Source organism: Ictidomys tridecemlineatus, chromosome 11 (assembly GCF_052094955.1).
Source record: "Ictidomys tridecemlineatus isolate mIctTri1 chromosome 11, mIctTri1.hap1, whole genome shotgun sequence".
NCBI lineage: Eukaryota > Metazoa > Chordata > Mammalia > Rodentia > Sciuridae > Ictidomys > Ictidomys tridecemlineatus.
Window position 1 is genome coordinate 19,110,598 of NC_135487.1, and position 27,166 is coordinate 19,137,763.

Here is a 27,166-nt window from a genome sequence, read left to right on the forward strand (position 1 = left end):
GTTGCCTGGACTTTAGGTTCTAGTTTTCCCGCCATTCTCTCCTTCTGGAGTCTCCAGGCTCCTGAATGTAAAACCAGTCAATTAGGAGCCAGCCAAGCGAAAGGTATCGGTCTTCCTGGCCCTCGCAGCTCCACTGAGCTGGTCCGGGAAACCCCAAGGGCTGACAGGACCAGATTCGGGGGCGCCATTTGGGATGCGGAAGGGCTGGCTTGGGGGCTCGGGCAATACACCAGCTTCGCTCCTCCCCGGACGGGGCGGGATTGGGAAGTCCCGCCCAGCAGGCCCGGCCCGGGGCTGCCCTAAGGGCTGCTCCCGCCTCCTTCCTGCGACCGCGACCCTGGGATTGAGTGTGGGTCCCAGGGGCAAGGGGAGGGAGCGGGCAGAGGCAGGCGGGTCATGCCCTGGTCGTCCCGCGCCGTTCTCCTTCGGGATCTGATCTTGGGCGTTTTGGGCACCGCCGCCTTCCTGCTCGACTTGGGCGCGGACCTGTGGGCCGCCGGCCAGTATGCGCTCAGCGGCCGCTACCTATGGGCCGCGCTGGTGCTGGCACTGCTAGTCCTGGCGTCGGTGGCGCTGCAGCTCTTTAGCTGGGTCTGGCTGCGCGCCGACCCCGTTGGTCTGCACGAGTCGCAGCCTCCCGGCCGTTGCTTGGCGCTGCTGCACTTCCTGCAGCTGGGCTACCTGTACAGGTGAGCGCTGCGCTCTCGGAAAGGGGAGGGAGATCGGTACCTCCTGCACCTGGGCTATTAGTAGTAGAGGCGAGACTCCTGACACCCTGAAGGGGGTGGGAGGAGAGGATGGACGCCAGAAGAGGAACCAGATCTCAGCAGCTGAGCCTCCAGACCCTTAAGGAAAGAGAATCCAGGTCTAGAGTCCCCAGAGCTTATCTAGCTCTACCCTTCAGGTTCCGGTGAAGGAAAGCGGTGTTCAGGGAAGAGGGAAAGAGGGCTTAGCAGTCAGATTTTCTGGAGTCCGTGTCTGGCTATGCCACCTGTGACTTCCTTTCTGCGTTTCTCTGAGCCTCAGTGTTCTCCTCTATAGAAAGAAGCAGTTGCGGAGAGACAGGTCTGGCAGACAGGTCAGTTGTGAGGAGTCAATGGAAGGAGTAGGAAGGTACCTCAGGCTGTGCTGGCACTGTTCAGCGCTGCTGTTCCTTTTAATCCTGAGCAGGGCCTTGGGCAGGTCACTGACCTCTCAAGATCTGTTTACTCATTGCTGCAATGCCTGCTTCTCTTTGGTGAGGATTAAATGAAATGACACCTGTAAATTGTCCTGGCACAGTGTAAGCATCCAACAAATGCCATCTAGCTTCATGATTATGTGGGCCACCCTGTGAGTTTCAGCAGCCCTGAACCCCCAGAGCATGCTCATTCCCTCTCTCCTTTTCTTTCCCAGTTGTGTGCTTCTCCCTCAACACTGGCTTCCCATCCCCAGATGGAGCAAGAGGGCAGAGGTGTGCTGGGCTCCCTAATGAACTCCTGTAATCCCAGTGATTTGGGAGGCTGAGGCAGAAATATCAAACATTTGAGGCCAGCCTCTGCAACTAAGCAAGCCCCAAAGCAACTTAGTGAGACCCTGTCTTAAAACGAAAAATAAAAAATAAAAGGACTAGGGATGTGGCTGTGGTAATGTGCCTCTGGTTCAATCCCCAGTACTATTAAAACAACAACAACAACAAAGAGATCATGCAGTTTGACTTATCTAACACCCCTGGAACCAGCCAGAGCTGGGCACAGGCTGGGTCTCCGAAAATATGTGCAGACTATGCTCCTTTTTAGAATTAGCAGGGGCCTGTAGAGACAGCGAAACTGAAATCAAAGGGTCAAAGCCATGCCATGAAGTCAGGACTTCATTGTGTGGTCTGGGTTAGGATGGCTGGAGGCGAAATCTGCTTTGAAGTCCATTTTTACAAATTCTATTAAGATCTTGCTTTGACAAAGCTGCATGGAGTCTCCAGAAGTAGAGAGAGGAGCTTTGATGTTGCCATTTTTCCCGAGGAACTGCAGGAGACACCAGTAAAACCCTGATGGGTATGGAGGGGCACAGTATTACTGTCCCGGAGGCCTCACTGGGCCTGCGTTCATGAGTGCTTCATGCATCTTGCCTTCTCCTGTTTCTGCTGACTTTTGGCTTGAAAATAGGGTCTCTGTTCCTGCTTGTGACAAGGCTGAAGTGGGGGCTTCTGTTGAGGCATTAGAGGACCAAAGGCAGAAGCTCCTATGAGGGAGAGCCCCAACAGAGCCCTGCCTGCCTGTCGCTCAGTGTGTGTCAGGTCTATAGAGGCAAGTGACAGCTGGCATCTGCTGAATGAATTTGCATGGAGGGAATGGACTCTCCCCCTAGAGCCAAGTGAGATCAATTCTGGGTGCAGAACTACTGTCCCCTTAGGCCAGTTAATCCCTGAGGCCTGTGTGGACAACCTTAATTCTGCCCTAGTCTCTATCCCCACCCATCTGGGCCAGCCCTGCACCCCCCATTTGTCCCTGGGCTGTTTCAGAAATCTCTCTTTTTCTTGGGGGGGGTGGGGTTACTAGGGATTGAACCCCGGGGTATTTTTTCATTAAGCTGTATCCCCAGTCCTTTTTATTTTTTATTTTGAGACAGGGTGTTGCTAAGTTGCTTAGGGCATTGCAAAATTGCTGAGGCTGGCCTTGAACTTGGAATCCTCTATCTCAACCTCCTGGGTCACTGGGATTACAGGTGTGTCCCACTGTGCCTGGCTCCAGCATCCTCTTAAAATGGGATTTCTGCTCCACTGGAACTCTTCCCACCCTTCCTCCTCGCCCCAGCCAGTGTCTTCTAGAGCACAATCTGATCCCATGTTGCCCATGCTCAGAAGCTCTCCATAGTTCCTTGCCCACAGGATCCCAGGAGATTCTTAGGCATAGTAAAAGTGAGAACCACTGCCTTGGACAACTTTATAGCGTGCCTTTCAAATTCAAACAGTTTTGGGTCCCTTTCTGATTCCTTCACTGCTAGCTGCTGTTGCTGCTGCTGCTGCTTTTTTTTTTTTGTGATGCTGGGGATTGAACCCAGGGCCTTGTGCATGCGAGGCAAGCACTCTACCAACTGAGCTATATCCCCAGCCCCACTACTAGCTTTTTGATGCCATTTCCCGAGATGTAAAATGGGGCTCTTGTGAGGGGTAAACAGGACAAGGTTTGTGATGCTCTTGGGGCATCGCCTAACCAGCAGGACTAAAAGTTGTGTTTATCCCAATTTATAGATGAGGTTCAGAGAAGTTAGGTAGCTTGCCCAAGTCCTTCTACCATGTGAGTAGACAAGTTAGGATCAGAGACTGTCTGCATCTGCCAGATGGGTAAGAGGCTGAGGAATTCCCTGGACGCTGACCTGGCCCTGTGGGCATCTGTGTGTGCTGCCTAGATGCTTGCAGGGGCTACAGCAGGGGCTGTTGGTGTGGCAGCAGGAGGAGCCTTCCGAGTTTGACCTGGCCTATGCAGACTTCCTGTCCTTGGACATCAGCATGCTGCGGCTCTTTGAGACCTTCCTGGAAACGACGCCACAACTCACACTGGGGCTGGCCATCGTGCTACAGAGTGGCCGCGCTGAGTACTACCAGTGTGAGTACCAGGCCAGCAGCTGGTCCTCCTTTTATGGATTAGCAGAATTTCCCTTCAATGTCAGCAATATATTTGCTTTTTTAGAATAACTGTTGAGAAAATAGGAGACCAAACTTTAGACAGTGGATCTGGGTTCAAATCTGAAGTTAATCTTTAGCTGCATGAGTATGGAAGATTGTATAACTTCTCTGAATATCAGTTTGGCCTCATCTGAGAAATGGATATAATGTATGATCTTGCCAGGTGCAGTGCATATGCCTATAATCCCAGCTGCTAAGGAAACTGGGGCAGGAGGATTGCAAACAAGACGCTGCCTCAAAATGAAAAATAAAAATGGCTAGGGATATAATTCAGTGTTAAAGTACCCTTGGTTTAATCTGCAGTACCAAAAAAAAAAAAAAAATCCTACCTCATAGAACTGATGAAAGGGGGTGCTACATATAATGCTCAGTGGCACATAATAAATCTTAATTATAATTTTTATTACTTTGATGATATTAGATAAAGCATGTAGGGTACCTGATATATAATAAGCAACTTGTTATTCAATAAACAATTTATTGAGTACCTTCATACAGTCAAGTTTTTATTGAGCATCTCTTCTGTACCTGTCACTGTGCTGAGGACACAGCAGTGAGTAAGACACGAGGAGCCTCTGCCCAGCCAGGATGAGTGACTATAAACACAAGTAGTTACAATAAATGTGCTGAGTGACTGGAAAACAGAGGCAGGTGGCGGAGGCTGGCAGAGCCCCAACAACCACTGGGAAAGTTTGTGTAGTAAGGAGCCTTGGGAGGCTTTCTCGGAAAAGGGAAGTAACTTGCCCAAAGTCAAGGGTGGCCACGCTAGACTCCAACTCACAGCTCATTCAGAGTCCAGTGCCTCCGCTTTGCTTTTGCCACCCCTGTACATCCCAAAGCCCCCTGCTAAAAATGCCACAGCCTCCCAAAGAACCCAGTCCCCACCCTGCCATCACTTTCAGTGTGACACAGGAGTCCATCTTCACTTTATACCAGAGGAAAGAGGTATAAAAGGTGAAGTGACAGCCTGGGTCAGTCAGCATTCATTGGGTGCATTTTTTTTTCTCCTGTTTTAAGGTGCTAAAATATCTAGGACCACAGCCAAGTGGAGACAGACTATACCATATGTTGGGTGGAGGAGATTGATTTCCTCAACTTTTTATTTAGCAAACATTATCCCAGGTGAGCAAAATCTGCCTGCCTTTTGCAGTACTGGGGATCAAACCCAGGACCTCACACCTGCTAGGCAAGCACTTTACCACTGAGCTACATCCCCATCCTTTTTTATTTAATTTTGAGACAAGGTCTTACTAAGTTGCCCAAGTTGGCCTCAAACTTTTAATCCTCCTGTCCCAACCTCTCTAGTAGCTGGGATTATAGGTGTGCACCACTGTGTCCAGCCAGAATCTGTTCTCTACCCTCCAGGAACTTAGAAATAAGGAAGTAGGTAATAATTAGTGTGATCAGACTCCATGCAGAAGTGGGTGGGGTATTATAGAGATACCCAACACAAGGAGTGTGTGGGCTGGGTGACCCAGTGGATATTCAAGCTGGGGCTTATAGGGTGAGGAGGAGTGGGTCAAGGGAAGTGAGGCATGTGCTTCTGGCTTTACTAATAAACCAGACAAGCTTGTCAAAAGTCACAGGCTGTGGCATGCTGGACAAACTGGAAAAACTTTAGCCCTGCTCAAACCTAGAAGGTGGGTAGTTGGAGACAGGGATGGCCACAGATCTGATGGGTATATGATAGGTTCCCAATAAACATTTGAGTGAATTAGGTGGATGGGAAAGGGGAGGAAGCATTCTAGAGACATTTCAGGGCTGCTTCTATCTTTCCTTGGAGGTCCTAGTGCTTCCAGTCCAGGTTGGGCAACGAGGATGTGGGATAAATATCTTATCGTCAGCTTCTGGATCTTGGGAAAGCAAGAGCAAGGTCGGGCTGTCCATGGAAGGGAGCAGAGGGGAATGAGGAGAACTTCTGCCATGCTGCAGGAACATCTCTTCTCTCTGACATGGAGAAATCAGCCCCTTTCTGATGACTGATTTTCAGACCCAAGAAAAGCTTAAGCTCTTCTGAGAAAGGAAGGGTTATGGGGCCTTAGAAGATGCTCAGGGTGCAGCCAAGGCCCAAGGGTGCCAAGTTTCATATCCTCCCATTCTTGAAAGATGTCCCAGGATAGCACCTAAAGTAAAGCCTCCTGGTGAGGTCAGGCTACACAACTGAATCCCTGCCCTCTGGTTGTGTGAACTCACTGAATGTTCTGGCACAGCAGTTTTCCCGTCTACAAGTGGGGGCATTCTAATACCCAACTCAGGGCTGCTAGCAGAACCCCCAGGGAACCTGTGTGCCTGGGGATGCTAGGCAGGCTGCTCACAGAGCTCACCTGTTTCCTCTTATTCTTTATAGGGCTTAGCATCTGCACATCCTTCTTGGGCATCTCCTGGGCACTGCTGGACTACCACCAGGCCTTGCGCACCTGCCTTCCCTCCAAGCCCCTCCTGAGCCTGGGCTCCTCTGTCATCTACTTCCTGTGGAACCTGCTACTACTGGGGCCCCGAGTCCTGGCGGTGGCCCTGTTCTCAGCCCTCTTCCCCCACTATGTGGCCCTGCACTTTCTGGGCCTGTGGCTGGTGCTGTTGCTCTGGATCTGGCTTCAGGGCACAGACTTTATGCCAGGCCCTGCCTCTGAGTGGCTATACCGGGCGACAGTGGCCACCATCCTCTATTTCTCCTGGTTCAATGTGTCTGAGGGCCATACCCGAGGCCGGGCCACCATTCACTTGGCATTCCTCCTAAGTGACAGTGTTTTGCTGGTGGTCACTTGGGTGACTCATAGCACCTGGCTGCCTGTCGGGATCCCATTGCACATGTGGCTTCCCTTGGTCGGTGTCTGCTTACTTTTAGGTCTGGCTCTGCGCCTTGTCTACTACCGCTGGCTCCACCCTAGCTGCCGCTGGGAGCCTGACCGGGTGGATGGGGCCCGAAGTCTCTCTCCTTTGCCACACAGTCAGCTGCCTCAGAACAGGCGTATGATTCACTTGGCTCGGAACTTTTTCCCCAAGGCTAAGGATCAGGCTGCTTTGTCAGGGAAGGGAGAGGTGAATGGGGTCCTTTGAGGCAGGGTCAGACCAGCCTAGGGAGTTCAGTGTAATAAAATGAGAAGGCCTGGGCCCTGGACGGCCAAGGGTGCCAATTATTATGTAGGAGACACTTTTCTCCTTTTCCCCAACCAGTATAGCTGGTGTCCCAGAGCTTCCCATGGCTGGTATTTTCACTTTTCAAGTAATTGGTGGAAGTGCCATGCCACCCTTGTTTTCCTGATCTTGCCTAGAAGGCCCCAGGACACCTATGGGCTGGCTCTCTGGATTTTTTTCCCTGCACTACCCCATTTGTTCAGTTCATTCAACAAATGTTTACTGAGAGCACTTTATGTGCTGGGAACATTTTTCTAACTGTGGAACCAGCTGCTGCTCTATAGTTTCATCCTCTGCCTGCTCCAGCCAATCCTGAGTAGGATCTCAAAGGCTGGTGGACCAACTCTGCACGGCCCCTGCCAGCACCTCCAGGGTCTTAGCACAGCTGTTTCAGCCTGGGCTCCTCCAGGGGCTGCTTTTTGCCCAAGTGCCTTGTGGGCCTGTGGTCTGGACCATGCACAGCCCATTGAGTATTTTTATTCTTTAACCAGTGTACCTCCTACCTCAGAGTTGATGTGAGAGGAAGAGAATGTGTATATATACGTGTTGCTGCCAGTGAGGACACGTGTTATTTTTGTTTAACAGTATTAATATGTTATTATTAAAAACTTGTGCAATCCTCTGGTCTGTGTCGTTAAAGTCTACTACCTCTCCTGGAAAAAAATGGATCAGGGATGTGGAATCACTTAAAACTGGAACACTCCAAATTTCAGGAGCTGGTGAGCCTGGGTGGGCTGGCCCATACACTCAGCAGGGAATCGAAATCTGGATCTGGGTGGACTTGGTGCTTTCTCTTACCACGGCTCTGCTGCTGGGCCTAGCGGGAGTAGCTACAAGCATCTTTAGGATTAGGAAGTATGAGAGGCCAGGTGCAGAAGGTTCTTTGTTGGGAGCTCTTTGAGGTTATATTCCTTGGAGAAACAAAGAATAGGAAGAGGACACTGGAGTCTGAGAAGACGGTTTTGTTACCACTGTGATGGCATCTGGAATAGTTTAGTTCTGTTATTCATTTATTATAGTAGAGAGACACAATAAACAGGATTACTTATTAAGATAGTGTTAAGTGCTAAAAGAAAAATAAAGCAGGGTGGGGAAGGTGTTTGTATGTTGGGAGTGGGAGTTAGCAACTTTAGAAAGAATGGCCAAGAAAGACCTCCCTGAGGAACTGGTAATCCCTAAAGGTGAGGGAGAGAAGCTTTAGTAGTGACTGTACCCTGTTGCTTCTAAATGTGATAAGGAGCAGGACCTGGAGTCACTATTAAGATAAGGAAGATTGTAAACACTGTTCCTGAAGACTGCCGTTCCGCTGGATGAAGGAGTACTTATAGTGGTGTTGGCCTGAAGCTGAGGATTACCCAGAGCTGAAGGCTGCCACCAGGAAGAGGCTCCTGGAAGATGTTTTACATAGAATGTTATAGGAAGAAAGAATTTTGCAAATCCTACAGTCTTTGAGACTTCTGAATTTCACAGACCAGTCAAAAGGCTAACATGAGAATGGGCATGGTGGTGTACATCTGTAATTGCAGTGACTAGGGAGACTGAGGCAGGAGAGTTGAAAGTTTGAGAACAGCCTGGGCAAGATAGCAACACTAGGTCTCAAAAATAAAGGGCTGGCCAGGTGCATTGTGCACACCTACAGTCCTAGTGGCTCGGGAGGCTGAGACAGGAGCATTCTGAGTTCAGAGCCAGCCTCAGCAACTTGGCGAGGCCCTAAGCAATTCAGTGAGACCCTGTCTCTAAGTAACCTGCAAAAGGGGGCTGGGGATGTGGTTAAGTGCCCCTGAGTTCAATCCTGGGTATCATAAATAAATAAATAATAAAGGGCTGGTCATATTATAGTGAAGTAACCACATCAATGGTGATAGCAGCTTAATTCACAATAGCTAAGCTATGAAACCAACCTAGGTGCCCTTCAATAGATGAATGGATAAAGAAAATATTATTCATCCATAAAGAATGAAATTATGGCATTCGCCTGTAAATGGATGGAACTGAAGACTATCATGATAAGTGAAATAAGCCAATCCCCCAAAACCAAAGGCTGAATGTTCTGATATGAGGATGCTGACTCACAGTAGGGTTGAGGGGGGTGGGAGAGAGGGAGGAGTGGAGGTTCACTTGATTGGACAGCATCCATTGGGGGGAAAGGGAGAGGGGATAGGAATGGGAAAGATAGTAGAATGAATTGGACATAACTTTTCCTATGTTCATATATAAACACATGACCAGTGTAACTCCACATCATGTACAACCACAAGAATGGGAAGTTATATTCCATGATATCTGTTAAAATACATTTTACTGTTGGGCTGGGTTGTAGTTCAGTGGTAGAGTGCTTGCCTAGCACATGTGAGGCACTGGGTTCGATCCTCAGCACCACATTAAAAAAAAATAAAAATAGGGCTGGGGATGTGGCTTAAGTGGTAGCGCGCTTGCCTGGCATGCGTGCGGCCCGGGTTCAATCCTCAGCACCACATACAAACAAATGTTGTGTCTGCCGAAAAACTAAAAAATAAATATTAAAATTCTCTCTTTAAAAAAAAAAAAGGTATCGTGTCCATCTACAACTAAAAAATATATATAAAAAATACATCCTACTGTCATGTATAACTAAAAAGAACGAATAAAAAATAAAAAATATATAGGGCTGGAGATGTAGCTCAGTGGTAGAGTGCTTGCTTAGCATGCACAAGGCCTTGGGTTCAATCCTTAGCAACGTGCATGTGCGTGCGTGCGCGCACACACACACACACACAGAAGTAGGTAGTATGCTATAATACTATGGTTACCAATTTAACATCAGCAAAAAAGGTCATTAAAAACAACACTGATCTTACATCTTCATCATCACATAAAGGATATAATCATCTTTTAGTTGAATACATTAAGTCACTGTCATTTTCCTTCATTCATTCAGGGTCAAGACCTAGAGAAGGTAGAGGTTTGGCCAAGGTTTAGTGCCAACACTTGCCTTGGAATAGGCCTTAGACATTTTACCAAAATAGTAAAATACTACTTTACTTTTCTGCCACACTACTGTTATATGCAAAGACAAGGCTCAGGGGAGTAGCCATATTTCCCAATAGAAGACCTAGTGTTTTAGGCAACTCCTCATCCTGCCTCAAAGTCCAAAAAGATGTGCTTCAAACTATTTTGGGGTAAGCTCTCATTTATACTGCTTAGATGAAACTGACAAATGATGGTAAATTCAATGTATTATAGCATACTACCTAAAAGACTATGGAATTTGGTAGATGATTCATTTTTGTGAGAGAGGGTATTTTTTTGTGGTGCTGGACATCTAACTCAGAATGTGGTGCAGACTAGACAAGGGCTCTATTGAAACTACACCCCAGCCCCATTTTTATATATTTTTAAAGTTTACAGCATCAAGAATTTTAAGCCTGGAGTGGTGGCGCACTGTAATTCCAATAGCACAGGAGGAGCAGGTTCAAGGCCAGCTTCAGTGATTCAGCAAGGCTCTAAGCAACTTACTGATACCTTGTCTCAAAATAAAAGGGTTGGGGATGTGGCTCAGTGATTAAGTGCTGCTAGATTCAATCCCCAGTCCAGGAGTGGGGCAGGGAAGAATTTTAAAAAGATGAGTGTGACATTACTTGCAAATAGATACTTAAGATTGCCGTCAAGGATTTTTCATATGTAGAAAAACTTGTTTTTGAAGATTAAAAAAAACCTCCTGAATTGCTGATTTTTTACCTGCCATTAAACACTCGTAAGAGAAATGTGCATGCTTTATTAATTATATTAGGGTGAGATGGAGATGTTCATTTACTCTATGGGCTTAGAAATCGACCAGCACTCCAATGTACACTTACAACTGAAAAGGGATGTAAGCAACTATCAGGTTTTCTTCAACCATTCTTTTAAAGGGTTCAAAAATCGGCATTTAATAATGAAAATATTTAATAAATAGAATAAAGGCAGCTTCCTATTTTCTGGGCAAATTGATTTTGGGGAAAAACACAATTTATAGTCTGACATGTATGGTACTTGGAAATAGAACCTAATTCTAATTTCCTTCATTGAATAAAAGGCAAAAAGCCTTTTTGAATCTGAAGAAATGAAATACAAAAAGTAGCTGATGTGACAGGAAATCAGGCCAAATCACAGGAGGTTGATATCAGTTTGTCAGTTTTATTGCTTTTGTTAAGCTCAACACAGCAAGTACTGATTTTTCTCATTAATAATTAAAGTTCAGCACATTTGACAGCAAATGAAATTTCTTATCATTCCAGTTCTAAACCTTAAAAAGCAATGCCATTTAGAAACATTTCAGAAATAAATGCTCCCTTGCAAATTACTTAAAAATATTTATTTTACTTTCCCCATGTATGCTTATTTATACCAAGTGGTTAGTCTTACTTTCTTGGTGAAATTAGTGACCCACTTATTGAAAAGGTGACATCTTTCTAATAACCTCTTCAGAATACTTATGAAGTCCTGATGAGGAGCCGCATGGCTGACCAACTGAGCCGATCCTATTTAGAAAAGACACAGGAGAAAACTGTATAGAAAATAAAAACTTTATTTTTTTCAAGTTTATAAGATAGTTCCCATTACATATAACATTATGATCAAGGATTCTACAGCCACAAATGCCCGCAGTCACATAAATACATCCAATCCAATCAATGCCTTTCCAGTTAAAAGAGGCATCTGAAGTCCAGAAAGTCATGTTTGGAGTAGAGGTCGTCCTTAATGCGATGGCTCCTGTCAGTGCATTAGGAAGCAGCCACGGAGCCTTGCTTGCTAGAGCTGACTCAGAGCAGAGGAAGGGACAGACGGCCCGTTTTCAGGGTTGGGATACAACTCAATTTTCCCTCTTGTGATTAAGATGTTCTACAATCTCAGAATTCTGAGATTTGGCTTCTATAGTGTATATATACCTGGAGAGTTCTAACTTTCAGCTGAAAAAGGAAACCAATTTAGTGGTAAGAAATAGAAGCTTGCTGAAGGAGGGGCCCTAATTATTCCTTGCAGAGGAGCGAGGAGAGGCAGGCCCCAAGGTCACCTCTTGCTGGACTAGGCATGGCTCTCCCAAGAAGAGGGGGTCAGGCTCTGCCCTGTACTCCTGTTAGTCAGTGGCACTGACACCATTCAAGGTAGCGAGCATCTAGAAGCTCCATGTGCTGCAGCTCGAGTCTGTTAACCAGATCTACTTGGAGCTGTGGAGTTTGTATAAACTGCGAACAAGCTGTGGCAAGAGTCTCTTGGGACATTAGCTTTGTCCCCCAACTTGTGGAGCAGAAGACAGGCACACCCCAAATCAAACAAAAGCCCAAATAGGCATCTAAAATCTGCAGCAGGTGTCCATTCTCCTGGACACCACCAGCTGCTCCAGGGGCAATGGACAGGGTGACGCTAAGGCACGATCAGTTTTACATTCGAAAGTCAAGCCACCTCTTATCCCGGGGCACACCAACACTTCCAGAGTCATTAATTAACAGTCCTCACCGTAAGATGTCCAGACCACTTTACAGAGCCACAGTGCCTGGCTGGGGGAGGACTCCTCATCTGGCTAATTTTATGTGCACTTTTTCCAGTGAAGAGGGCTTCCCCTTGATGAAAGGACTCAGCCTCCTTTGGCCTCAGCTTCCAACTGAGCTCTTGATATTACCCACTTATTTTCCTTTCCAGGGCTTTGTGCCAAGGAAGAGAAGACGGTAAGAAGGGCAATGTTCCTTGGACAATTTCTCTGTGGAAATAGATAAGTTCCTGCTTTATGTCTGCTCACTGAATGAGGGTAGAAGCCACCAGAAAGGTGTAGAGGCTCCTCTCACCTCTTGGTCACACTCAAGTTCCTTTTGGAAAGAGCTAAGCAGGGGCAGTCAGACCAAGAGGAAATTCATTAAAAAAAAAAAAAAAGAGTCCAAGTCATATTCTAAAATAAATAGCCCGCCACAGGTGGGAAAAAGGAACATTTGTGTGTTACCTGTATGTGAGTGGGTGCCTTTGTGCAGCCTCATAATCCTGAAGCACAGCACAGCACAGTAGGTGGTCTTTCTCCAGGGGAAGAAACCAATAGCTAAACTGGCAATGTGGGGAGGGTCTGAGGCATTAAAGTAAAACCCACTCTAGAATTTTCTGAGATGGACCATCAAGCAAGGCAGAGCAGCAGGTGGCCAGCTGTGCTGAACACACAGACCCAGAAGGTCTGCCTCAGACTCCATCTCCCTCCTTCCACACCAATCTGGAAACAAGCCCAAGGTGGCCAAGTGACAGAACAGACTTCAGCTCCTTTCTCAAAACTTCCTTTCTAAACTCTGATTTATGAAGCATTGTCCATCAGTTCTGAAGAAATGTGTGTGCCAGCCGTGCTGTTGCTCTCTGGGTGACCTGGCACTCTTTGTGCTACTGTATCTCTAGAAATGGGTGCAGAGCATCTCTGGGGATAAGCAATTACAGTTGGGGTTGGTCAAGAAACTCCTCCCGAGGATCAAGGCTGCTTCTTTGAGGTGCTTATATAACCACCTCTTTCAGTTCTAGCAGAAGTTTCTCACATCTGAATAGGTACCCAAGTTGGTCCTGGAGGGATGGGGCATCCAATATACATGGATGGGCTAGAAGGCTGGGACTAGGGCCTGGATCCTCACAATTCCTAAGAGGCAGTCTGAGAGATGCTCCTGCATTTGGCCCAGTCTTTGGGCCAGCACCCTCATTTAAATCAGGAAAATCTTTCTGATCTCTTGGCTTCCCATTTTAGAATGGGATTTGAGAAACAGGGCATTCCATGGGAAACTGGGTTTGATTACAGAAATATGATCTCTAGTTCCAGGCAGAGATCTGGGTACATATATGCCTGGGACACCCTGCATGTGGCTGAAGAGCTTCCTTCAAGAAGTTGTTACAAGCCTGTTCTTAGACTTGATCTGAATTGAATCCAATGGGCAGGGACTGGCTGGAGATGCACTGAGGTGGATGTGAAGTGCAGAAGGCAGGAAGGGGTCAGAGCCCAGCATCTGTTGACTAACACAGAAGAGGCTGCAGACTGAGCATCTGTGGGAAAAGGTGCTTCTCTGCAGAAGGAATAGGTGGAATCTTCCTGTCTCAAGAGCCAAAATTCCAATAAGCCTGAGTCCTTTCTCTCCAGTCTGGAGGCTAAGCTTCTTGGGATATAGCCTTTGAATTAAGTTGAAGGCTTAGGATTTATTCCCTAAGGGAAAGAGATTCCAGGGTAGTGCCACATGGTTAAAAAGGAAGAGAGACTGGCAAGGGGGTTGAGGCTTGCAGGATGGGAAATGCCAAAGTCCAGTGCTCCACAGATGGAAAGAAACCATCCTGGAGAACAGACCACTGGAGCAGCCAAGGAGGTGGTGTCGACACAGAGAGGTATTTTTGATATTTCAATTACTGTTTTCATGAAAAAATTACATGTCCCTTTCTTGCTAGAAAAAGAAAAGGGGGAGGGGGAATCCTGCTTCAGAGACCAGACCCTTACCTATAAAAATAACATACACATTCACTGGAAATAAGTTCTACAGCTAAGAAGATCCTAAAGACTGCAGGAGATGTTCTTAAAAAACTCTGCTGCATTTATCCTATCACAAGAGCAGTTCTCTGTCTGGTCATGGACTAAGAGTACAACTCTGCCCCCCAAATTTCCTTTTTTTTTTTTTTTCTTCCCATTCTTTGAAACAAAATAGAAGAAATGTAAGTACTGTAGCTGCAGTAGTCAGTCCACTGTGCTCTTATCCAACTGTCTCCTGCATCTGTACAAGGATAAACACAGAGCTGCAGCTCACTCATAGCAAAAATTGCAGTTGTTGGTTCTGATTGTGTTCTCGCCAGCATTCCATGGAGAGAGAAAAAGAGAAAGAGGGAGGGAGAGAAGGATGGGAAGGAAGTTCCCAGTTGGTTCTGGCCTCTGGCTCCCTTCAGGAATGAAAAAGGAGCTCATGAGGAAGACTCCTCATTTCAGTTCTTAGAGAAAATCAAGCTCCAAAGCCTGGTGAAGGGACACTAGGTCTCCATGATTTGTGATCCTCCAGAAAGGCATATTGTGCTGGAAGAGAGAGAGGACAACTGGTTAACTCAACTTCTTTAGGGAGTTTCTACTTACCCATACACCTTTCTCCACAGCCCTTTCTCTGAGGTGCTTGGTAACTAATTACCCTGACCCATCTCATAGGGCTGCCATAAGGGTGAATTAAGTCATGTGTACAAGGACCCTGTACATTATAGGATATTTTATACATGGGAGGAATTTTTATCAGGCTTGAGTAGTAACTGTGTTTTCATGCTCCAACTATTATATGAGGTCTTCAGGATCATATAAAATAACCCAGATAAATTAGAATATAAGACTACATTATCAAGACAATTTTCTACAAATTTTAGATCTATAGGGCCCAAATATTGTCCATGTTCAAGAAGCAGAATCTATAGATCCAGGAAATAACAGTCCCATATCATGTAGTCAGAATCATGTCAAGAATATTGTGTGCTGTTCTGGAAGTCACAAACTCAAAGGAGGACTTAGATATACCCAAGTACTGGAAACCATGAACCATGAAGTTGAAGGCAATTATTTTTACTGACCGTCTTATTCAAATGGGTTCCATGTTCCTCGGAACACTGAGGTCCTAGAACACAGTTCTTTTGACACATGGCAGTTTTTTCAGGTCAGTGGCTCATGTGTGGTATTTAAAAGGCTATAGTAGCCGGTGCATGTAATCCCAGCGGCTTGGGAGGCAGAGGCAGGAGGATAGTGAGTTCAAAGCCAGCCTCAGCAAAAGCGAGGCACTATGCAACTCACTGAGTCCCTGTCTCTAAATAAAAATACAAAATAGGGCTGAGGATGTGGCTCAGTGGTTGAGTGTCCCTGAGTTCAATCCCTAGTACCAAAAAAACCAAACCAAACCAAAACAAAACAAAATAAAAAAATGCTACAGCATACAGAAAAGGAAGCAGACTTGTTATGCTACACTCAGGAACGCCAGGCTAGGACCAGTGTGTGAAACTTAAGAGAGAAATTTTTGTCAAATGGAAGGAGGAACACCCTAACCTCACTCTTGGGTACCTATTCACGCAGGGCCGGAGTTCTCTGTCAGAGAGGCTGTGGTAAAGATCCTTCACAAGGAGGAGGCTGAATTGGATAAGGCACTAAGGCATTTTTCAGTGGGTATATCTAATTTTATTTTATTCTTTAAAAAAATACTTATTTTTTTGTTTTATGTGGATACAATATCTTTATTTTATTTTTATGTGGTGCTGAGGATAGAACCCAGTGTCTCATATGTGTTAGGTGAGCACTCTACCACTTGAACCACAACCCTAGCCCTTATTTTATTCATTTTTGTGGTGCTGGTGATGAACTCAGGGCCTCGTGAGTGCTGGGCAAGCACTCTAACACTGAGCTACATCCCTAGCTCCTAATGGGTACATTTTATGGTAGATGATTACAGACGTGAGCTTAGAGATGTTGGCTCTGCTAATGACTCTTTTTTCTCCCCAACTTTCTTCTACAGACTGAGAAGTACTGACACTTTCATTCAGTATTGCCTTCCGCAAAGAGGGTAATAAGAAGTACTTTAGAATCAAAGCTTCAGTGACTATATATGTGAAAAAGAAAAGTAGTAAATGAAAACATAATGAAGCAGGTGGCACAAGCTTGTAATCCTAATGACTTAAGAAACCAAGGCAGGAGGATCACAATTTAAGACCAGCCTAGGTGACTTAGTGAGACTCTGTCTCAAAATTAAAAATACAAAAGGATGAGGATGTAGCTCAGTGGCAGAGCACCACTTGGTTCAATCCCCAGTACGGGAAAAACAAAAACAAGAAACAAAGGAAAAGAGAAGGGATGACGTGAGTTGGGACCTGTACAGTGATAGGGTTCCCATTAGAACAAACTTTCTGGGGCTTAAAAGCAGGAAGGACTTTCTCTATAAATATAAACAACTACAAACTGATTGAGCTGTTTTTGTTGTTTGTTTGTTTTCTGAAATTCTGAAGCTGAAAAAGTCAGAATGATTTGCCTTCTTGCAATTAAGTCTGATGCTCTTGAGAAGGTGTTGCCTTCTTAGATGAAGACAAAAGATGGGGCCCATATCTCAGGTTTAGTGATGGGAAATCTCTGTAACAGGTCTGGAAGCTTTTAAGATTTTTGAGTTGGCAGGGAGGAGGGGGTAGAGGATTTACCAATTTAAAGGGAAAACTCCATTTAAGGAAAAAAAACTATTGTCTTTCTCTTTCTTTAGAAGAAGATGGGAGAGGAAGAGAAGATGTTGAGAGCCACAGCCGAAGGGACCCCAGCAAACTTTCAGACTGCCAGCTGATGATTGGCTCACAGCGGCCCCAGCAACAGCTAATACAAAATAGATTGCTAAGATTTTGTAGTTTCTTTAAAAAACATTTTTTGGTTGTAGGTGAACAAAATATCTTTATTTATTTATTTCCTGTGGTGCTGAGGATTGAACCCAGTGCCTCACATGTGCCAGGCAAGTGCTTTACCAATGAGACACAACCCCAGCCCCAATTTTGTAGTTTTTACCATTTTCCTAATTGCTCCATACACAACCAGACCTTTTTTTAAAAATCAGTTACCTGTTTGGCGGCAATTTCTTCATCTCGTCCATCCCCAATCACTACATATGTGACTTTCTTTCCAAATCTTGACACAATTCTCTCAAAGCAACTCTCCTTACCTGAATGAAAAATGGAAATTTCCTATTAGGATATTTTTCTCCTATCTTCTTTTCAGTACCAGGGTTTGCTGCTACATTCACCTGTCAGTGCTTAACAGACTAAGTGGCACTATAGTTTGTTTGGTGGGAGTTAGGGGTGGAAGCCAGAGATCCAGTAGGCCCCTCTGTCCAAAGACTGAGAAACTGTGTCATTACAACAACAACAACAACTTATTTTAGGCTTTACATTGACGGTGAAGTTCCTAAGATCTTAATGTAAAGGATTTTCTAAAAATGGGAAGAGATGGGCTTAGGCTGTGTGACTGCTCTGAAACAGCTTTCTTCCTGAATATACTTCATATATCTCCTGTATTTTGTATCTTACAAAATACCTTTCTATTATTTCTTCACTTAATTCTCAAAATAATCTAGTGAGATACCATTCCTTACTTTTCAGATAATCATGGGACTTTATAGGTTTGGTGACTTGTTCCAGATTACAAACAAGGTAGTAGCTAGAATTGGGATTTGAAACCCAATTGCCATTATTATGCCACAACGAATGATTTTTTTTTTTTTTTAAATTTTGAGACAGGGTCTTGCTAAATTGCTGAGGCTGGCCTCAAACTTGTGATCCTCCTATCTCAGCCTCCTCTGCTGCTTGGATTACATGGTAATTTAATTTTGAATGATTCTGATAAGAAATAAAAGTGAAACCATAAGGTCCTGATTTATTTAGAAATAAATTACAGATTAAAAAAAAGTCATTTCCTTCCAATTCTTCATTTTCAGAAATGGTCTTAGTCATAGGTCTTATGAGAGGAGAGTGAGAGTAAAACAGAAAAAAGTGACCAAGTAATATGGCAACTGCATTTGCTACATCTGGAATTTCCTCACTTACTATACTTTTTGGCTGCAACTGAGATATTGCATCACTAAAACTGATCTTGGGAAATAAGTGACAGAAATCTACTGCAGACAGTTCTTTTTTTTTTAATGTATTTTTTTTAGTTGTAGGTGGACACAATATCATTATTTTATATGATGGTGAGGATCGAACCCAGTGTCTCACACATGCCAGACAAGTGCTCTACCACTGAGCCACAACTCTAGCCCTACTGCAGACAATTCTAAGGAAAACTGCAGTGTATCAAAATGCAAATTTCACACCAAGTGACATTGTGGACACCTTCTCAAGCCCTATTTCCTGCAGCTGGCTAGAAGATAGGACACACCTCACATGCCCACAGAATGGCAGGATCTGTGGGTCATCTCACATCCAGTGCAACAGAACACTTGGCGATCAGAACATGCTTCTGCACAGGGCCCAGTCTCTGGCACACACTACACAAGAAATGTTTGTTGGCTCTGTGGTGAATGCAAAAATGAATACTTGTATTTCGTGAAAGAATAAACAGCCTAACAATATTTTTAAAAAATGCAAATTTCATCTGGAACCTGACACCTAAAACCTGCACACGATGACATTGTGGGAAAGATACTTTCTGGGTGTAAATAAAAGGAAATCAAATCCCTTCTTGCTCTTTGTTTGTTTTGTTTTGTTTTTGTGGTGCTAGGGATTGAATCCATGGCCTTTTGCATATGAGGCAAACTCCTTACCAACTAAGCTAAATCCCCAGCCCCTTCCTTCTTTCTCTTTCTTTAGCCTTTTTTAAAAAATATTCATTTATTTTTAGTTGTAATTGAACACAATACCTTTGTTTTCATTTATTTTTATGTGATGCTGAGGATCAAATCCAGAGCCTTGCACATGCTAGGTGAGCATTGTACTGCTGAGCCACAACCCCAGCCCTCTTTAGCATCTATTGTATTTTATTTCCCTGCTTCTGCCTGCTTCAGTTAAGTAAGGTCCTAACTTTGCTTCCTTCTTCATCCTGCTCCATTAATCTCATTTTTTGTTCTTGCCAGTTGCAAAAGTACTTTGCACCAGGGTTCCTGTGAAAAGATAAAGGTGCTGCCTCCTCAAGATATCTGACTTTCATCTGCTGGAAAATGACTGTAATACATAACAAAGGCTGATCTAGAAAAACCATATACCTCTATACTTAGAAGTCCTGCTTGATCATCTGAGCATATACAAGCCAATGTGGCACCTAAAAATAGATGGACGGTCTCCTGAACCAGACTCTAATCCACTCTGGGTTTCAGTCTTTATAACACAAGGCTTGTTTTAGAGCACTCAGGTGCTTTCAGTGCTAATATTTCATAATAGCACAGTCTTACCTTACATTCTGAGGAAGCATTCAAATGTTGTTTGCTGAGTAAATGCATATTAATCTCACACATAGTTGAGTGTAGGGCTGTAGTCCATGTATTGAACCCTGATTTAGTTGAAACATTAAATAATTGAACTAATAATGAATACTTATTACATTCAAGGTGCTGAAGAGAGCCATTACACCTTTAAAAATTAAGCCAAGACTCCAAACCCACAGTCTAATGTGATCTGTCTATAGAAAAGAACTTGAGTCTGATTTCAGACTTTCTTCCAAGACCTAGCAAAATGAACCTCATATTTAAGGTTGAGGACCCAAAGACATTCTCACTGTCATGGAATGCACTGATCAAGGATGAAATGTGTGTAAATGAATGTCCCCTCTAAAAGGACTAAGAGACTAAGAGAGTTATTAGTTCAAATAAGCAAGCTACACACATTAAAAAAAAAAAAAAAAGACTCCAATGAAGTTGGTAAAATACTTGTATTCACATTCTCAGAACAATCCTGGGCTTTTCTGTCCAGGAAGAAAGAGGCTAGTCAGTTTAACAAAAGTCTAGCAACTGAACGTGGTGAACTGAAAGATCAACCAAACCTTTGGAGAATATTAGTTCCTGGGTTTTCTCTATCAAAATCACTGATATTTCCAGAAATGATTCTGAGAATTCTCTATGGTGTCTAAGATCACAGAATGAAAATCATAATTTTCAAATTATTTCAGAGGAACTGAAAAATATCTCCCATTTCACTGTTGAGGAAGCCTCAAAACTCTCACTGCAGTCCCCATGGCATCAGATCCCACTGCAGCTCTGCAGGTCAGCTGTGGGTGAACTGAGACTGAGGAAATTCACCAAACAAGCATAATTACTGTAAGAGAATAAAATCATTTCCAGTAGTTTGATGAGCCAGTACTCATGAGGACCACAGAAAATCTACCTCTTAGGTGTGGGAAGCTCATAATGAGTGCCCTGGGTTCTTATGAAGTGCACAGTCAAGTAGCAGCAACAGTGGCCGTATCTGAAGGGAGCTTTCAGGTCCATTTCCCCTCTACCCAGTCCCTTGTAAACAGAATATTCAACCACATGAAAAAGTATGCAGAATAAACAACAACAACAACAAAAACAAAGTAGTAGGTAGTAACTAAGCTACCTACTAATAACTCAGTTTTGTCAAATCTCAACACTTCAACAACACCAGTAATCCTAGTGAGTTGGGAGGATGAGACAGGAGGATCGCAAGTTTAGACCAGCTTCAGATCTTAGCGAGACAGACCTTCAGTAACTCAGCAAGACCCTGTCTCAAAAAAATAAAAAGGACTGGTGGTAAAGTGCCCTTGGGTTCAATCTCCAGTACTAAAAAACAAAAGCCAGGCATGGTGGTGCAAGCCTATAATTCCAGTGACTCAGGAGGCTGAGGCAGGAGGACCACACATTCCAGGTCAGCCTCAGCAACTCAGTGAGATTCTGTTTCAAAAAGGACTGGGATAAAGTTAAATGGTAAAATGCCCCTGGATTCAATCCCCAGTATCAAAAACAAAAACAAACAAAAAGCTCTTAACATTTCACTACTGCTTTAGATTAGAACAATAAGATATTACAGATTTACTTGGAATTTACTATGTACCCCTAAAAGTGCAAACATTTTAAAACCTTCATATAAATGTTAAACATATTCTATGTTAACTGCAATGTGTTTTTTTTGTGTTCAACACTTTTTCACCCTACTCCTTTCACACTTCACAGGTGTTATTGAAATTATAATTTAGTTTATTCACTAAACTCTGGGTACTGAATCTAGAGCCTCACTTGTGCTAGGCCAGGGGTCTACCACTGAGCTAAATCTCCAACCCTTGTACATTTACTTTTTTGTTTTTTGGGTACTGGGGATTGAACTCAGGGGCACTCAACCACTGAGCCACATAACCAGCCCTATTTTGTACTTTACTAGAGACAGGGTCTCGCTGAATTGCTTAGCACCTTGCTTTTGTTAAGGCTGGCTTTGAACTCTCAATCCTCCATCTCAATGTCTTGAGCAGCTGGGATTACAGGCTCTTAGTTCATTTACTTTTAACTACAAAATAGTATTTTATTGTTTGAATATTTCTATTTACCTATTTTCTGTTCATGGACAGGTTCAAAATTAATTCCTTTCTATTATAAATAATCCTTGCACATGTCTTATTATGCATGTGAGATTATGCAAGTGCAAGGGTCAGGAAACTTTTTTTTGCAAAGAGTCAGGATAGATATTTCAAGTTTTGTGGGTCATATGTCTCTGTTACACCTATTCAGCTCTGCTTGCAGTGTGAAAGCAGTTATATATGTGAAACTGCATAGTCATAAGGTCATGCACATCTCAAGATGCTTTTTATGGATTTGCAGGAGTTCTTTATGGATTCTGTGTGCAAACTGTCAATAAATGTTTTACAAATATCTTCTTTCCCAGTCTGTGACTCTCAATGTATAAAAAATTAAAAGCTTCATGGAATCAAACTGTTCTTTTTTTTTCTTTTTATACCTCTTGACTTTTGTAAAAGACATTAAAGATACTCTTCTATATTTCCTTCTGAAAAATTAAAAAGTTTTGCTTTTCATGCTAAATTTTTTGGCATTAGAGATTGAGCCCAGAGGCACTTAACCGCTGAGCCACATCCCTAACCCTTTTTTGTTTTTCAATTTTGATACAGGTTCTCACTAAGTTGTTTGGGGCCTCAAATTCCTAAATTCCTGAGGTTGGCTTTGGATTTGGGATCCTCCTGCCTCAGTCTCCCGAGTGACTGGGATTACAGGTGTGAGCTCATGTTAAATTTTAATCTACCTGGAATTTAACTTATTCTTTCTCAGCCTCCATTACCATAACATGGTCCAAGCCAGTCATGATCATAGGTTGAATTACTCCAGTGACCTCCTAACTTGTCTGCCTCAAGACCCCACACATCAGCCAAAACTAATCTGTTGAAAGTTCAAGTCCAATCATGTCACTCTTCTCAAAACCTTACAACAGGGGCTGGGGTTGTGGCTCAGTGGTAGAGCACTCGCCTAGCACATGCGAGGCCCTGGTTCAATCCTCAGCACCACATAAAAATAAAAATAAAGATATTGTGCTCAACTATAAAATAAATATTTAAAAAAACCTTACAACAACATTTCTTTTTTTAAAATACTTTTTTTTTTTAGATAGAAACAATATTTTTATTTACTAATTTTTCTGTGGTGCTAAGGATCAAACCCAGGGCCTCACACTTGTTATGCAAGCACTATCCCACTGAGCTACAACCCCAGCCTCTTATAACAGTATTTTATTTAATAAGGCCCTACAGAACTCTCCCCACTCTCCAACTTCTCTGACTTATTTCTTACTATTCTTTTCTCCCTTGCACTTCTTTGAAAATGCCTCCAACCTTTCTACTTTTCATTTCCTCTTCTTGGTTGGCTGTTCTCTGGAAAACTGCTAAAGGCTCACTCTCTCATCTTGTTTAGGTCTTTGTTCAAAAGATATCTACCCGTAGACAGAGGCTTTCCCTAGTCCTATTTAAAATATGATCCTAGAGGGGAGGGGGGATAGTAGAGGATAGGAAAGGCAACAGAACACAAGAGACACTAGTATGGCAGTATGTAAAAAAGTGGATGTGTAACCAATGTGATTCTGCAATCTGTATACGGGGTAAAAATGGGAGTTCATAACCCACTTGAATCAAATGTATGAAATATGATATTCTCATTTTATGTGAGAAAACTGACTATATCAAGAAAAAAGACAATTTGCCTATAGTAAAAGCTAGTAACTGGGGGAACTAGACTTAAATCCTAGTCCTTCGGGCTAGGGATGTGGCTCAAGCGGTAGCGCGCTCGCCTGGCATGCGTGCGGCCCAGGTTCGATCCTCAGCACCACATACAAACAAAGATGTTGTGTCTGCCGAAAACTAAAAAATAAATATTAAAATTAAAAAAAAAATCCTAGTCCTTCCTTTTTAAAAAACTGTGGTAAATATGTGCAACACAGTGAGAACCCATCTCTCTCTCTTTTTTTTTAGTTGTAGATGGACACAATATCTTTATTTATTTATCTTTATGTGGTGCTGAGGATTGAACCCAGTGTCTCACATGTGCTAGGCAAGCACTCTATCACTGAGCCATAATGCCAGCTGGAGAACCCATCTCTTAAAAAAAAAAAAAAGTCGGGGCTGGGGATGTGGCTCAAGCGGTAGCGCGCTCCCCTGGCATGCGTGCGGCCCGGGTTCGATCCTCAACACCACATACCAACAAAGGTTGTGTCCGACGAGAACTAAAAAAAAAATAAATAAATATTAAAAATTCTCTCTCTCTCTCTCTTTCTCCCCCCTCCACTTCTATCCTCTTAAAAAAAAAAAAAAAAAAAAAAAAGTATAACCTAAAATTTCTCCCTGGGTTCAATCCTCAGTATTGCCAAAAAACAAAAACACCATAAAATTTACTAATTTAATCTTTAAAATTTTTTTAGATTGTGGTACAAAAACACATAAAATCCTCCACTCAGCATTTTTTAAATGTAGTATTGGTGCATATTGTTGTGCAACAGACCTCCAGAAGTTTCCATCATGCAAAACTAAAATTCTAACCCATTAGACAACAACTCCCTATTTTCTTCCAATCCCTAGTACCAATGTTCTACTTTGTTTCTAAGAGTTTTACTACTCTAGGTATCACATATAAATGGAATCAATATTTTCTTTTTGTGACTGTCTTATTTTACTTAGCAAGGTTTATCTATGTTGCAGTGTGTGACAGAATTCCTTTTACTTTTAGGCTGAGTAATAGTTCAATTATGACAGTCACAACACATTTTGTTTATCTATTCATCCACTGATGGGACACCTGGTTTGCTGCTTTTTCTTGGCTATTATAAATAATCCTGTTATAAAAATGGGTATGTAGGGCTGGGGATATGGCTTAAGCAGTAACGCGCTCGCCTGGCATGTGTGGGGCACTGGGTTCGATCCTCAGCACCACATAAAAATAAAAATGTTGTGTCCACCTAAAACTAAAAAATAAATATTAAAAAACTCTCTCTCTTTCCTTGAGACCCTGCTTCTGGATATTTGGACACAACTCAAGAATCTGAGCCCCAATTCTTCTGCATATTTACCCAGAAGTAGGTATATGCTGGATCATATAGTATTCCTATTTTAAAGTTTTTTGAGGAACCATTATACTGTTTTCCATAGCAGTTGCATAATTTTACAATCTCACCAACAGTGTCCCACAATTTCAATTTTTCCTTTTTCACATTCTTTTCAACACTTATTATTTTCTGTTTTTTTTGGTAACAGTCATTGTACTGGGTGCAAGGGATTTTCACTATACTTAAGTATACAATTTAGTCCTTGATTTTTAATCCAGTGCTTTTCCTATCATACTACATATTCTATGTGAAAAAGAGAAACTTGAAATGATGCAAAAAAAAAAAAAGATTTCAAGGCTAGAAATTATGTTCTTTCAAATATGATAAAAGAAAGAAGCATATTCATGTGAATTATTAGCTGTGAGTTCTTGAGTGAGTAACATAATTGCCAAGCCTCAGATACCTCATTGTAAATGTCAGACAACTATTGTAGAGATATTATATAAGAAGTGTCTCACAGATGAACTGGTAAATAATATACAAATAGTAGAAAGTTTTATTGTAAGGCCAGTGATGAGAAAGAGAATGCAAACCATACCAATTTTGGTAGCACTATAGATGTTTTCAATAGGAAATATTTCTCCTAGTCCATATAGGAGAACCTTGGCCAGGGCTGGAACCAGCTGGGTGGTTGTGATCAGAACATTCACACAATTCTTTCTAGAAGGGAACAAGAAGGAAAAGAAAAATGTGAAACTAAACCAACCTAGGAGCAAGAATTCAAATGGGCCAACTTTTTATGATCTAACTATCAAAAACTAATCTCAAAGTAAGGTATTATTAGTGAATACTCTTTTTTTTTAAAATTTTTTTTAGTTCTTGGCGGACACAACATCTTTGTTGGTATGTGGTGCTGAGGATCGAACCCGGGCCGCACGCATGCCAAGTGAGCGCGCTACCGCTTGAGCCATATCCCCAGCCCAGTGAATACTCTTAAAACTTCAGTTTTCTGGGGGCTGGGGATGTGGCTCAAGCGGTAGCGCGCTCCCCTGGCATGCGTGCGGCCCGGGTTCGATCCTCAGCACCACATACCAACAAAGATGTTGTGTCCGCCGAGAACTAAAAAATAAATATTAAAAAATTATCTCTCTCTATCTCTCTCTCCTCTCTCACTCTCTCTTTAAAAAAAACAAAAACAAAAAAAACCTTCAGTTTTCTTTTCTTTTGGTAGTGGGGACTAAATTCAGGAGTGCTTTACCACTAAGCTACACCCTAGCCCTTATTTATTTATTTGTTGTAGTTGGACACAATATCTTTATTTATTTTTATGTGATGCTGAGGATCAAACCCAGTGTCTCACACATGTGAGGCGGGCACTCTACCAATGAGCTACAGCCCCATCCCCCTTTTTATTTTTAGAGAATGAGTCCCCCTATGTTGCTGAGGTTGCCCTTGAACTTGCAATTCTCCTACCTCAGCCTCCTGAGTAGCTGGGATTATAGGCATGCACCTCTGTGCTCAGCTCAGGTTTTATTTTCTAGATCAAAGGGCAGAGATACTGTTTGTTTATTTTGTCTTTCAGTAAACAAAGAGCAGCAACTTCATTCATGACTTATTTCCCTGCTGACCATGCTGTAGCTTACTTAGTCACTGATATTATACATTACAAATTATAACAGAGGTCTCACTTAGTGTTCTATTTAATCTAAATATAATTTAGTCCATAAATGAGATGATTTAAATTCTCTTTGCTCTTCACACAACAGCTACTCAGATTCCAGAATACATATTAATTCCATGAGTACTTTACCTTCACTGGATATCAACCCCTCAGTGTCAGTTTTACTGTTTATTTGGCTGTGGATTTGGAATTATTGCTTTGAGAGAAGGTATAAATATGGCTGCATTTATTTCCTAGTCTTAAGCCTCAAGCTGATAACTCCTCATTATGCTTAATGTACTCTTTTTCTTTTGAATCTTTCCTTCTTTAGTGGGCCTAGGTACATTTCCTGAAACTGTGATATGCCTCCTACTTGTATTCTTTGATTTTTTTATCTCCTGGGTGGAGATTATAGGTGAGTTTTAGTTTGTAAGCAAAAACCAAGGGAAAAGAAAAAGGATTTATGGGCTGGGATTGTGGCTCAACGGTAGAGCACTCACCTAGCACATGTGAGGACCTGGGTTCGATCCTCAGCAACACATAAAAATAAATAAACAAAATAAAGATATCGTGTCCAACTACAACTAAAAAGAAATAAAATATTAAAAAAAAAAATAAAAGGGGGCTGGGGATGTGGCTCAAGCGGTAGCGTGCTCGCCTGTCATGTGTGCGGCCCGGGTTTGATCCTCAGCACCACATACAAACAAAGATGTTGTGTCTGCCGAAAA

General features: G+C 43.0%; 2 protein-coding genes and 1 non-coding gene across 7 annotated transcripts in view; 1 reads left to right on the forward strand and 2 right to left on the reverse strand.

The window, feature by feature from the left end:
- The first annotated feature begins 250 nt into the window (after window positions 1-250).
- Xkr8 (XK related 8) lies at window positions 251-7,418 on the forward strand. Its single transcript, XM_005317677.5, has 3 exons — window positions 251-689; window positions 3,385-3,581; window positions 6,009-7,418. Exons 1-3 carry the CDS (start codon window positions 397-399, stop codon window positions 6,716-6,718), a joined length of 1,200 nt encoding a protein of 399 aa, XP_005317734.1. The 5' UTR covers window positions 251-396; the 3' UTR covers window positions 6,719-7,418.
- Window positions 3,012-3,085, reverse strand: Trnaa-cgc (transfer RNA alanine (anticodon CGC)). The gene has a single exon. It is a non-coding gene; the product is annotated as a tRNA-Ala (tRNA).
- A 3,906-nt stretch (window positions 7,419-11,324) lies between the features above and the next one.
- Eya3 (EYA transcriptional coactivator and phosphatase 3) overlaps window positions 11,325-27,166 on the reverse strand; it is a 103,087-nt gene continuing 87,245 nt past the window's right edge. For all 5 annotated transcript variants that reach the window (XM_013364545.4, XM_021734676.3, XM_005317678.5 and 2 more), the window contains 3 exons: window positions 25,377-25,498; window positions 17,363-17,463; window positions 11,325-14,819 (listed from right to left, as the gene is read on the reverse strand). In XM_013364545.4, the coding sequence (XP_013219999.1) occupies window positions 14,739-14,819; window positions 17,363-17,463; window positions 25,377-25,498 (304 nt within the window). In that variant the 3' untranslated portion in view covers window positions 11,325-14,738. The remainder of the gene's footprint in view (window positions 14,820-17,362; window positions 17,464-25,376; window positions 25,499-27,166) is intronic.